Genomic DNA, 12,934 nt, shown 5'->3' with positions numbered 1-12,934 from the left:
TCTGTGATCAGCGTTGTGTTAAGGAAGATTTCTTTGGCAATGTGAAGGGAAAAAAAATGGAGAGAAGCTAGAATGGAGTCAGGAAGAATAGTTGAATAGTGTAGACCTGAACCAGGGTGATTGTGGGGATCCTGGAAAGAAGAGGACCCATGTGAGATATTGTATAAGTGAATATAGAAGTAATATAGAAAAGTGGAATATCACTGAAAGCAGAAGGAAAAGCTAAAGGAACTCATCTGGAAACAAATGACAGAAGGGGGGAAATGACATAGGACTTGTTTTCCAGCTTAAATTCTACAGATGTGTGTGACCTTTTCTAACTTCCAGCAACAATGACCGGAAGCTCAAAATATAACTGGGGAAGTGCTCTCCTACCATGGTAGAGAAAAAAGTCTGAGTCAGAGTTTCTTTCCCATCAGTCTTTAATCAGAGGAGAACAAGAAGTCCGAGCCAGAAATGATTTTATCATGCATGTATATTAGAATTTTTATTTTGTATTTTAATTGTTTGGATTTCCTCCTTTACCCTTGAAGGCAGATTCAATTCAGTAAACATTTATTAAGTGTTTACTATGTACAGGAGTGTATGGGGTGTTAGGGAGGATTAGCACCTCTGGTGTAAGAGCTTGCTGAGCCTTTTCAGCGCATCCAACCTTTCCTAACTCTCACTAGGGACTCCAAGAAGCTGTAGCCAGTGTATGCTGACCACCCCCTGGGGAAAGAAAAGTCTCAGGAAACTGGGTAAAGGAGGTGAAGAGAAACTGACCAGCCTCAGACTCAGACCTCAGTTAATCAGGACAAAACCTACCTCTGCATGTGAATGGGCAGATGGGATTGCTAATGTAGAGGTAAAGTGGATTCTTAGAGCTTAGTTGGACATTGAGCACATCACGATCTGCCATGGCCTTTTCTTCTGACTTTTGTATTACCACTGGTCTGCAGTGACTGGAAGAGAGTGAGTTTAATGACTTTGTGCAACTCTTTTTCCCTTAAATCCAATTCATGGGAAAGTCCAGACATCACACTAGGATATCATTGCTCTTCCTTGAAGGATGTCTTACAGCAACCTCAAAGACTACATTCTGGGCACTATTTTTATCCCTAAGGATTCAAATCTGAAAAAAAGACAATCCTTACCTACCAGGAGTTTACAATTTTAAAATCAAATGGGGAAAGACTGTAAAAGGCAGCGGGAGGAGTTCCTGGTTGGGAGCTTCTTCCCCAGTTAAAGCAAGCGGAGCCATTGATGCAAAACACTTACTTGGAAAGTTCAGAGAATGGATTGTATCTTACTTTTAAATTGGCATCTGCAGCACTTAAAATAACCCTGGTCAGGCTGTTTACCCCTGGAAATCCAGGGCACCTCAGAGATTAGTGGAAGCCCAGGTGCTCTTCTGAGTTGGTAGTTGAAATATCTACCCCCAGGCCCCTATCACCAATAAAATCTAAGGCTGGGACAAAAAAAAAACCTACCTAGTAAATACATAATTATTGTTCTTTAGTTGAGTGAGTGAACTATTGAAAGGATTAGATACAAACAAATGATAAAGGAAGCTTTCATTTCTGTTAATGCACTTGATGGTTTCCCGACATTTTCCTTACAAGAACCAGGTATCATAGATGGTAGGGGTAGAGTATCTTCATTTTGCAAATTAAAAATTTGTAGGGTGTGACCAGTCTGTCACCCTTTGAATTAGTTTGCATGCTGCTGCTCACCTGAATACTGGCAGAAACCATGAAGCACCAGCTATGCCCTGAGTTTTGGAGATACAGAAAGAGACATAGCCATTCTTGTCCTCAAACAGTTCACAGTTTAATGAGGGGAAAACAAACAAATAACTGTGCAAACAAGGATAAACAGGATAAACAGAAAATAAGAGAAGGAAGGCATTAGAAGTGAGAAGAGTTGGAAAAGACTTCCTGTAGGGATTTTAGTTGGGACTTTAAAAAGCCTGGGAAGCCAGTAGGTAGAATTAAGGAGTGAGAGCTTTACTGGCTTCAGAAAGCCCAAGAAAGTGCTCAAGGCAGAGAGATTTGATCCCAAGGCCAAAGGGGAGACCCTGGAATTTATTAAGGAGGACATGGACCAGACCCAGACTTTGGGCAGAATCACTTTGATGACTGAAAGGAGGATAGATTAGACTGGGGAGAGACTTAAAGCAGGCCGACTCACTAGCTGGCTAATGCAGTAGCCTAGACATGAAATGATGCAGAGAGGTGGTGCAGTAACTGTGTAAGAGAGATGTTGCAAAGGTGAAATCAGCAGACCTTGGCAACAGTTTGACTATAAAGAGTGAGAGACTTTGAAAGATGAAATATGATGGCCTCAAAGGTCATTTTTGTTTAGTTGTTTTACTTGTGTTCCAACTCTTTGTGAACCCCTCTCAGGGTTTTCTTGACAGATACTGGAGTAATTTGCTATTTCCTTCTCAGTTTATTTTATAGTTGAGAAAACTGAGACAAACTAGGTTAAATGACTTGTCTGGTATTGGGTTTGAGTAAGGGGGTGCTGAGCTGTGTCATCAGCCTCACTTTCTCCTCCAGAGTTATCTGGGTCCGGTGGCCAAGATAAGAATCTGGAGGACTGGAAATAGCCCCGAATGTGAGGCAATCAGGGTTAAGTGACTTACCCAAGGTCATATAGCTGGTCATATGGCTAATAAAAGTCAGGTGTCTGAGGTCCAATTCAAATTCCCAAGGCAAGTGCTCTATTCACTGTGCTCCTAGCTTTCTCCTGGATCCTCAAAAGATGTTTGAGAAGGGACTTAGAGATATGAGATTGGCGATCCTCAGAGATATTGGAGCAGGATGGGTAGATTTGAAATCTGGATGACTTAGTAGATAGAGCACTGGGTCTAGAGTCAGGGACCCTGAGGTCAACTATGGTCTCAAATTCTTAGTATTTGTTTGATCCTGGGCAAGTCACTTAGCTTCTGTTGGCATAATCCGTTGGAGAAGGAAATGGCAAACCAGTATCTTTACCACAAAAACTGCAAGGACAGTATGGATCATAAATAGTGAGACACACCTAAAGGAATGGATAGGTTTGAGGAAGATGGTAATTAAATCCATGTGAGCTACTGAGATCATCAATAGAAGTAGTCTGGAGGGAGAAGAGAACTCAGGACAGAACCATCTGAAGGTCAGCACTTGGTAGGTTTTTGTTAATTATAATCACTGTTTTAATTAACTTGTCTGCATTGTAGCAGCTTTAGTTGCAACAATCTTGGTTGCCTTAAACTTTAGGTTTTTTTAATCTGTAAAAATGATGCTTTTTCTAGAACTGGAACCTAAATTCTCTGATAATATTATTTTACTTTGACTGGCAGGGTATTTCTGTCTTTTGTGAATTTCGCTGTATGTATATCTGACAGCATCAGCTTTTTATATCTATTATCTAATATTACTATTCTCTTTGAGGGTTTTTTGGGAGGTAATTTAGGGTTGAGTGAGTTACTAAAGGTCCTGTCACACAGCTAGTAAAGTATCTGAAGCCAAATTTGAAGTCAGATCTCCTGACACTCCAGGACCAGTGCTTTATACACTGAACCCCCCTAATTACTTATATTCTCATTTTTATCTTTTTTTAAAGAAAGATTTTATTTATTTTGAATTTTACAATTTTTCCCCAATCTTGCTTCCCCCCCCATAGAAGGCAGTCTTGTTAGTCTTTACATTGTTTCCATTGTATGCATTGATCTAAGTTGAATGTAATGAGGAAAAAATCATATCCTTAGGGAAGAAACATAAAATATATAGCAAAATTATAATAAAATTATGGTTTTTTAAATTAAAGGTAATAGTCTTTGGTCTTTGTTCAAACTCCACAATTCTTTCTCTGGATACAGATGGTATTCTCCATTGCAGATACCCCCAAATTGTGCCTGATTGTTGCACTGATGGAATGAACAAGTCCATTAAGGTTGACCATCACCCCCATGTTACTGTTAGGATGTATAGTGTTCTTCTGATTCTGCTCATCTTGCTCAGCATCAATCAGTTCATGAAAATCCCTCCAGGCTTCCTTGAATTCCCATCCCTCCTGGTTTTTAATAGAATAATAGTGTTCCATCACATACATATTCCACAATTTGTTCAGCCATCACCCAATTGTATTCACTCAATTTCTAGTTCTTTGCCACCACAAACAGGGCTGAATATTTTTATACAGGTGATGTTTTACCCTTTTTCATGATCTCTTCAGAGTATAGACCCAGTAGTGGCATTGCAGGATCAAAGGGTATGCACATTTTTGTTGCCCTTGGGGCATAATTCTAAATTGCTCTCCAAAAAGGTTGGATGAATTGACAGCTACATCAACAATGTATTAGTGTCCCAGATTTCCCACATCCTTTCCAACATTGATCATTGTCCTTTCTGGTCATATTGAGAGGTGTGAGGTGGTACCTCAGAGATGCTTTAATTTTCATTTCTCTAATAATTAGTGATTTTGAGAAATTTTTCATATGACTATGAACCACTTTGATTTCCTTATCTGTAAATTGCTTTTGCATATCCTTTGACCATTTGTCAATTGGGGAATGGCTTCTCTTTTTAAAAATTTGACTCAATTCTCTGTATATTTAAGAAATGAGTCCTTTGTCAGAGATACTAGTTGTAAAAATTGTTTCTCATTTTACTACATTTCTTTTGATCTTGATTACAGTGGTTTTTTTCTGTGCAAAAGGTTTTAATTTAATGTAGTCAAAATTTGTCTAATTTGTTTTTAATGATTTTCTCCATCTCTTTTTTTGGTCATAAACTGCTTCCCTTTCCATGGATCTGACAGGTAAACTAGTTCTTGATCTTCTAGTTTGCTTATATATAGTATTGTTTTTTTTAATGTCTAAATACTGTATCCATTTGGATCTTATCTTGGTATAGTGTGTGAGGTGTTGGTCTAATCTTAAGTTTCTTCCATGCTAAACTTCCAATTTTCTCAACAGTTTTTATCGAAGAGAGTTATCCCAATAGCTGGACTCTTTGGATTTATCAAACAGCAGATTACTATAATCATTTCCTGCTATTGCACCTAGTTTACTCCACTGATCCACCACTCCATTTCTTAGCCAATATCAGACAGTTTTGATGACTGATGCTTTATAATATAATTTTAGATCTGGTAGGGCTAAGCCACCTTCTTTTGCACTTTTTTTCATTAAATCCCTGGATATTATCAACTTTTTATTTCTCCATGTAAATTTACTTACAATTTTTTCCTAGCTCATTAAAATAATTTATTAGAATTTTGATTGGTAGGACACTGAACAAGTAGTTTAATTTTGGTAGAATTGTCATTTTTATTACATTAGCTCGGCCTATCCATGAGCAGTTGATATTTGCCCAGTTATTTAAATCTGAGTTTATTTGTGTGAGAAATGTTTTGTAATTGTTTTCAAAAAGTTTCTGAGTCTGCTTTGGCAGGTAGACTCCCAGGTATTCCATATTGGTTTGAAGTTACTTTGAATGGGATTTCTCTTTCTAGCTTTTTCTGCTATATCTTGCTGGTCATAGAAATGTTGAGGATTTGTGTGGGCTTATTTTATATCCTGCGACTTTACTAAAGTTGTTAATTATTTCTAGTAGTTTTGTAGATGATTTTTTGGGATTTTCTAGGTATACCATCATGTCATTTGCAAAGAGTGAGTTTTGTTTCTTCCTTCCCAATTCTAATTCCTTCAGTTTCTTTTTCTTTTATTGCTGAAGCTAACATTTCTAATATGATATTGAATAGTAGTGGTGATAATGGGCATCCTTGTTTAAATCCTGAAGCCTAGAGAGCAAAATTGATTTGCCTAAAGTCACAGAATATGTTGTTGTGGTGAGTTATATAGACCATGGACCATTCCCTTAATCCTTATGAGCCTTAGCTTTGCTTGGAAAATGAAAGATTAAAACCAGACAATCTCTAAGGTTCCAGAAGCAGTAGTAACAATCTTATCATTCTAACTCCAAGTCAGTATGAATTTGAGAGGGAACTGAAAAGTTAATCCTGACCTTTGATTTCATTGGTGTTGGAAGCTCCTTTTATTATGCAAATTAGCAGTCATAATACAATTTATAATATTAGCAAATTCCTTGGGAACATTAAGAAATTAACTGACTCTCCAAGGTTCACAAAACTAGGATGTTCATAGAAGCAGGACTTGAATTCCACTTTTTTGATATCAATGCTGTCTACTTCTTATGCCACACAGCCTCTCACATATAAATAGTAAATCTAAAATAGTATTCAGTATTAAAATATTTAATGTTCTTAGTTTTAGAAAGCAACAACAGCTTTGATAATGAATTGTATGTTCATATTTTGAATCATTTGATCTATTGAATTAAATATTTTTATGATAACTTTATGAACATGTGGCTTTACTCTTTTTATAAAGCAGGACCATAACTTGTTTTCAAAGACTTTCCCAAGTTTTTTGCTTTAGAGATATTTAAATTTTTTTCTTCTCTTTTTAGTAAAATCCTGCAAAAATGTCTTTGTATCCATCACTTGAAGACCTGAAAGTAGATAAAGTAATTCAGGTAAGTTAAGCATATTTTTCTTTAACTTTCTTATTTTTTTTTGAATGATGGAGAGTGAAGGATGAAGGGGGGGTCCTTATAAATATTCTTGATATAATTGAAGATTCAGAATGAATGCTAGAGGAAAAATACCATATTAATATTTTTACCTACTCTTTCCTTTCCCTTATTCTGCAAATTAAACCTATTTATTTTAGAACTTGAGATGCAAATTAAAACATGGTTTCTGTGAAGTGATTCTTCTGACACAGCTTTTTTAAAATTGTTTTTTGAATTTTACAATTTGCCCCCCAATCTTGGTTCCCTCCCCCCGACCCCCTACAGAAGGCAGTCTGATAGTCCTTACATTGTTTCCATGCTAGGCATTGATCAAAATTGAATATGTTGAGAGAGAAATAATATCCTTAAGGAGAAAATAAAATATAAATAGCAAAGTTACATTATAAGATCCCTTTTTAAAAAAAAATTTAAGGCAATAGTCTTTGATCTTTGTTCAAACTCCACAATTCCCTCTTTGGATACAGATGGTATTCTCCATTGCAGATACCCCAAAATTGTCCCTGATTGTTGCACTGATAAAATGAACAAGTCTATCAAGATCGATCATCAACCCCATGTTCTTCTAGTTCTGCTCATCTTGCTCAGCATCAGTTCATGCAAATCCTTCCAGGCTTCTCTGAATTCCCATCCCTCCTGGAATAGTGTTCCATGACATACATATGCCACAATTTGTTCGGCCATCACCCAATTGATGAACATTCACTCAAATTTCCAGTTCTTTGCTACCACAAACAAGGCTGCTATAAATATTTTTGTACAAGTGATGTTTTTACCTCTTTTCATGATCTTTTCAGGGTATAGACCCAGTAGTTGTATTGCTAGATCAAAAGGTATTCACATTTTTATTGCCCTAAGGGCATAATTCTAGATTGCTCTCCAGAAAGTTTGGATGAATTCACAGCTCCACCAACAGTGCATTAGCTGACACAGCTTTTGAAAGTTTGATGCCTTCATTTATAATATTATCTATAGCATTGCTTGCCAACTCTTTTTAAAAGTCATTTATTTACTCTAATACAATGAAGCTGTTTTTTACTTTACTCCAGGGAGGGTGGGCAAAGCGATCTCAATGGCCATCTAGTTAGAACTCTGCATCACAAAGTCATTTTCAGGATAGCACATCTGACAAGTGGTAGTTATCTAATTTTTGCTTGTAGGCTCATATTGAGAACAGCCCTTTTCACTTGAAAGTTTTTTCCTGATGTTGTTTCCCCCCATTAGATTGTGAACTTGTTTGCTCAGTACTTTATACAGTGCTTGCCCCATTGTAGGTGCTGAAATTTTTATTGACTGACTCATGTATATCTTCTTACATGAAATGAACTGAGAGCCATTGCCATTCTGGTTGTCCTAGAAATGTTCTCTAGCTTATTGATGTCCTTCCTAAAATGTGGTTCCCAGAACTGAACAAAATACTCCAGCTATAGTTTGACCATGGCAGAGTAGAATGTGACTGTCATCTTGTGTTCCTGAAAGCTAAGCCCCAATAGTCTATGGACATTTTTTAAAAATTGGGCTTCATGAAACCTTTGAGATTTTGCTATTAGAGACAATTAAATCGTGTGTGTGTGTGTGTGTGTGTGTGTGTGTGTGTGTGTGTGCACATTTACATTGATGTAATCCTTTTAAGGCTGAGACTTTGACAACTATGGAGTTAATTAGTTTTAAAGGATATTTTTTTTCAGCCAAATTATTCACTCAAAGAACTTAAGTGCCTACCTGTGTGCCCAGGCAATGTGCTGAACACTGCAGGATTCAAAAAAAGAGTAGATTAAAATTAGATCCCATCTCTAATGGGGGGAGATGTAATAGAAGCAACTGTGTCCAAATAAGTTTTTTACAGGATAAATTGGAAATGAGCAACAGAGTTAAGGTGCTAGAATTAAGGAAGAGCTGGAAAGGCTTACTATAGAAGAATGAATTTTTAGTTGGAATTTTGAAGGAAGCCAAGAGACATAGGAAGAGGGGAAAGTAAATGGAAATTTGTGGAGGACAACCAGTGGGATATGATATGTCTTGTATTAAAGAAGAGCAAGGAGACCAGTGTCATTGGATTGTAGAATATATTGTGAGCCGGGGTGAGGTAATAAGGTATAAGAAGACTGGGAAGGCAGGAAGGACCTAAGTTTTGAACACCAAAAGATTTTTTCTTTGATCCCAGAGGTGATAAGCCATTGAATTTATTGACTAGGGAGGTGACATTGTCAGACCTGCGTTTTAGAAGATCACTTTGACAGCTGGAGTAGTATAAGACCTGTAGTAGGGAGACCAAATGGTAGGATATTTAAATAGTCCATAAGCATGAAGTGATAAAGGCTTAGAGGGAACATTTGTGAGAGGTATGAGGAAATAAAATCAGAGAATCCATTAGCTGATGAGATCACCAAGTTTCAATAGAACATAAGAAAAGAGAATAAGACGCAGGACACAGAGCTATGGGACACTTTGCCTTATCAAGCATGAGCTGGATAAAAATTGGCATAGAAATTGAGAAGGAGGAATAGATAAGATAGTCATTCACCTTGTAGGAAGTGCTGACTTTGTAAAATAACTGTTATGGACTTTGAGAGATACATACAAAGACTCCAGGTACCTGTCTTCAGAAAGGTTACAATGTAGTAAGGGAGATAAGACAGGAATACTAATTGTAATACAAAAATAATTTAAGTGAACAAAAGCATAGAGTACTCTGGCAGTTGTAAAAAAAAAGACCAGGTCACTTATGACTTGGATTAATTAGTCAAGGAATATCCAGTTTTCAGGAGGATTTTATTTTTAATTTTTTGATTAAAGTTAAACTACAGTGGTTTTCAGGTTTTTCTATCCATTGAGGTTAAGACTACTAATGTGGTAGTGGATAGAGCGCCGGGGCAGTGGATAGGGCACCGGCCCTGGAGTCAGGAGTACCTGAGTTCAAATCCGGCCTCAGACACTTAATAGTTACCTAGCTGTGTGGTCTTGGGCAAGCCACTTAATCCCCCATTGCCTTGCTAAAACTAAAAAAAAAGAAGAGACTACTAATGTAGAAGTTCAGTGAAAATGTAGTAGCTGATTTTCATTTATTCCTCCTCTGACATAAGAGGCCATTTCACCTGTCTGCATCTTAACTGACTCTTAGATTCCTAGTCCCATTACTTTAGGAAGCCCAGCATAGATCATTCAAAATAAGGAACTCGTCTGAATTTGATGTTTTATTAATAATCTGAGTTTCAGATACACTCTGTATTTTAGGATTGAATCTTAAAAATGAAAGAATATCCCAATTTGTATATGACTTTGCACAGTCCTCCCAATTTACCTCATGCCATGGCATCACCTCCTTGATATTGTCCTCTTCCGAGACTGAGGACAAGCAACAACAATTATGAATTACACATTCTGGGTTCTTTTTAGATATAAAAATCATTTTTATATGACTTAATATGAAATACTTTTAAATTTCCTTTAACAACCATATTCATCTATTGTGCTGTTAACAGTAGTGAACTTTTTCAAAGCTTAACCTTTCATTTTAACCAGAGAAATTAGCCTCACTTTGTGGTAAAATGAACTTTATAAGATCTCATTTAGTGATTCTGGAGGTACAAAATACTTTTAACTTTGATAAAAATACCAAACTATCATTTTGTCTATCAGCACCTGTAGTCCATTCTTTTAGTGACATCAGTAAGGAGAAAAGGAGGACTTACTCTTCTCTATCCTTTGTACCAGAAGAGTGCCAGATCTCAGTGTATCTACAAAAGAGGAGATAAATATTTTTTCCATGGATATAGATTCTCTATCACAGAATTAATAGTAGTCATAAGATCTTGGGTCTGATGTGGTTTCTGAAATGCACTTTGTGCTCTTTGGACTTTATAATGGAGTTTAAGGATCATTTCACTAAGTGCTAAATTTATGGTGAAATAAATGGATAAAAAAATGGTATATAATACTTCTGATTATGTGCTTAATCTTTTTTATTAAGACTTTTTATTAAGATTCATCTCTTAACCTTTTTTGTTTAGGATGCCAAAATTTGTTTTAATTTCATTAAAAGTTTTGACTAAGTTATTAGTTAAGTGTACTTAATAGACTGAAGGAGATTTTTTGGAAACATGAGAAATTACTATTTATGTGCTTAAAAGAATGCCTTTCTAAATTATCTGTAAAACTTTCAGTTTACTTTGAAGTAGATTACTATGTAATAATTGATGATCTTAATATACTATAATTTATAATTCATATTTCTATTTTTTTTCTTTATTCAGGCTCAGGCAGCCTTTTCTGCAAACCCTGCCAGTTCAGCAATTTTGTTAGATGCCTCTGCTCCTGTTTCTCAAGATGGAAGTAAGTTGGTATAATTTTAAGTTTTTTTCTGAAAGTATGGAAAAGTAAAAATTCAAGTTGGAACCTGAAAACTTAACTTTATATCTCTGCTCTGAGATTTATTAGCTTTGTGATCAGAGGAAAATGCTCTTATCAGTTTCCTCATCTGTAAAAGGGTGAACTTTATAGTTTTCAAGGATATTGTATGGAAAATATTCTGCTTGTATACTATAGTTTACAGAACCATTGAAATATAGAAACATATGAAAACTTTTGGGTTTTTAATTTCTCTCTTCAGGAAGTTTATTGTAATTAAAATGTTAGATCATGAAATTTTGGTGATATTAAGGAGAAATATTAAAATTTCAAAAGGCAAAAAATATTTCTATCATTTAATAGCAATGATGTTGAATCACAAATATGAATTATAACTTAATAAAAATTGGATCATAACATAACATCTTGGTGTGGCATCTGTAGCCCATGAAAACACAACTTCCCCCCCATACACCTCCTAGCCTGTAGTCTGTATCCCATGTCATCAGTGATGGAAAACTTTAGATATTCTGAGGTAGCAAGTTCTAATTGTTAGGAAGGATTTCCTTAAAAGGAGCCAAAATATGCAACTGCTGTTCATTTGACATGGTTCTAACAGACTTTTAATCAATAAGCACCTTGTTAAGTGCTGAACATGCAAACTCATAGGCTGATGGAGAGCTGACATGAACAGTGATGTATAAAACAAGATACATACATGATAAATTGGAAGTAATCTGGACCCAGATAAAACAAGATCGAATCCCTCATTCATATGACAATGTGAATTTTTTTTTTGGCAAGACAATCGGGTAAGTGACTTACCCAAGGTCACACAGCTAGATAATTATTAAGTGAGATCAGATTTGAACTTGGGTCTTCCTGATTCCCCGGCCAGTGCTCTATCCGCTGCGCCACCTAGCTTCCCTGATGTCATTAAATTTTTGAAGACAGTTATCATGTTGCATAATTTTAGAAATAGGGAACATAGTTATAAGTCACCTATAGTGACCTAGTCTATATAGCCCAAAAGGAATCTTTCCACTCTCCCACTCCCACAACATATCTTGACACATGGTAGTCTTTTGGGCTTTGCCTTCAGTCTCCAGTGATGAGGAATGCATTACCTCCCCAAAAAAGTCTATTCTTCTTTTGCATAGTTCTATTTATTAGAGTTTTTTTTCCCTAAGATCAGGCTTTTGTCTCTGTGTATAGTGAATGTTTCTTGTTTTAAACTCTAGGACCAGAAAGAACAAGTCTAATCCCTCTTCCTCATAGCTGTTCTTCAGATTAAACAGTCCCTAGTTCTTTAACTAATCCTCAGTTATATTGGTCTCAAGACCCTTTATCATTCTGATTACTTTTTTCTGGACAATGTCCATTAGTTTCCTTCCTAAAATATAGTGCCTGTAACTGAATATGTTCTCCAGTTTGGGTCTGAACATGGCGGAGTACTATTGTGGAACAGATTATCACCTTTTTCTTGAAAAAACTCAAAGATCATGGCTTTTTTTTCCCTTCTCTATATACTGCTGACTCATTGATCTTAGGCTGTTAAAAATCCCAAATCCTTTTCAGGCTGATGCCTAGTCATGCTTCTTTCATTCTGTTCTTGTGATGTTGATTATTGTAGCCCATGCATTCCTATGAAATATCACTTTTATTAGATTTCTCTCACTAGTCTTTACTGTCATCTTTTTGGATCCTTAGTTTATCATACAATGTTAGCTGTCTGTCCCAGCTTTGTGTCATCTGCAAATTTCATGAGAATTCTGTCTGCTTTTATCTAAGTCATTAATAAAATGGTAAAATGTAACACATGACCAAACTTGAAATCTTTTTGGAGAGTACTCTACTGAAAATTTCCTGCCAAACTGACATCAAATCATAATAACTAATTTTTAAGTTCAGCCTTTTAACCAGTTCTGAATCTGTCTAATTCTACTATCTTTTAGTACAGAGGTATCAAATTCACAACCACAGACCTCCAAGAACCTCTGGAA

At 36.1% G+C, this 12,934-nt stretch overlaps 1 protein-coding gene across 2 annotated transcripts in view; it reads left to right on the top strand.

The window, feature by feature from the left end:
• SDCBP (syndecan binding protein) overlaps positions 1-12,934 on the top strand; it is a 37,720-nt gene that overhangs the window by 3,537 nt on the left and 21,249 nt on the right. For both annotated transcript variants that reach the window (XM_074199632.1, XM_074199631.1), the window contains exons 2-3: positions 6,462-6,527; positions 10,838-10,916. In XM_074199632.1, coding sequence (XP_074055733.1) covers positions 6,477-6,527; positions 10,838-10,916 — 130 coding nt within the window. In that variant the 5' untranslated portion in view covers positions 6,462-6,476. The remainder of the gene's footprint in view (positions 1-6,461; positions 6,528-10,837; positions 10,917-12,934) is intronic.

This window comes from Macrotis lagotis, chromosome X (assembly GCF_037893015.1).
Source record: "Macrotis lagotis isolate mMagLag1 chromosome X, bilby.v1.9.chrom.fasta, whole genome shotgun sequence".
Classification (NCBI taxonomy): domain Eukaryota; kingdom Metazoa; phylum Chordata; class Mammalia; order Peramelemorphia; family Peramelidae; genus Macrotis; species Macrotis lagotis.
This window is presented reverse-complemented; position numbering and strand designations above follow the sequence as displayed.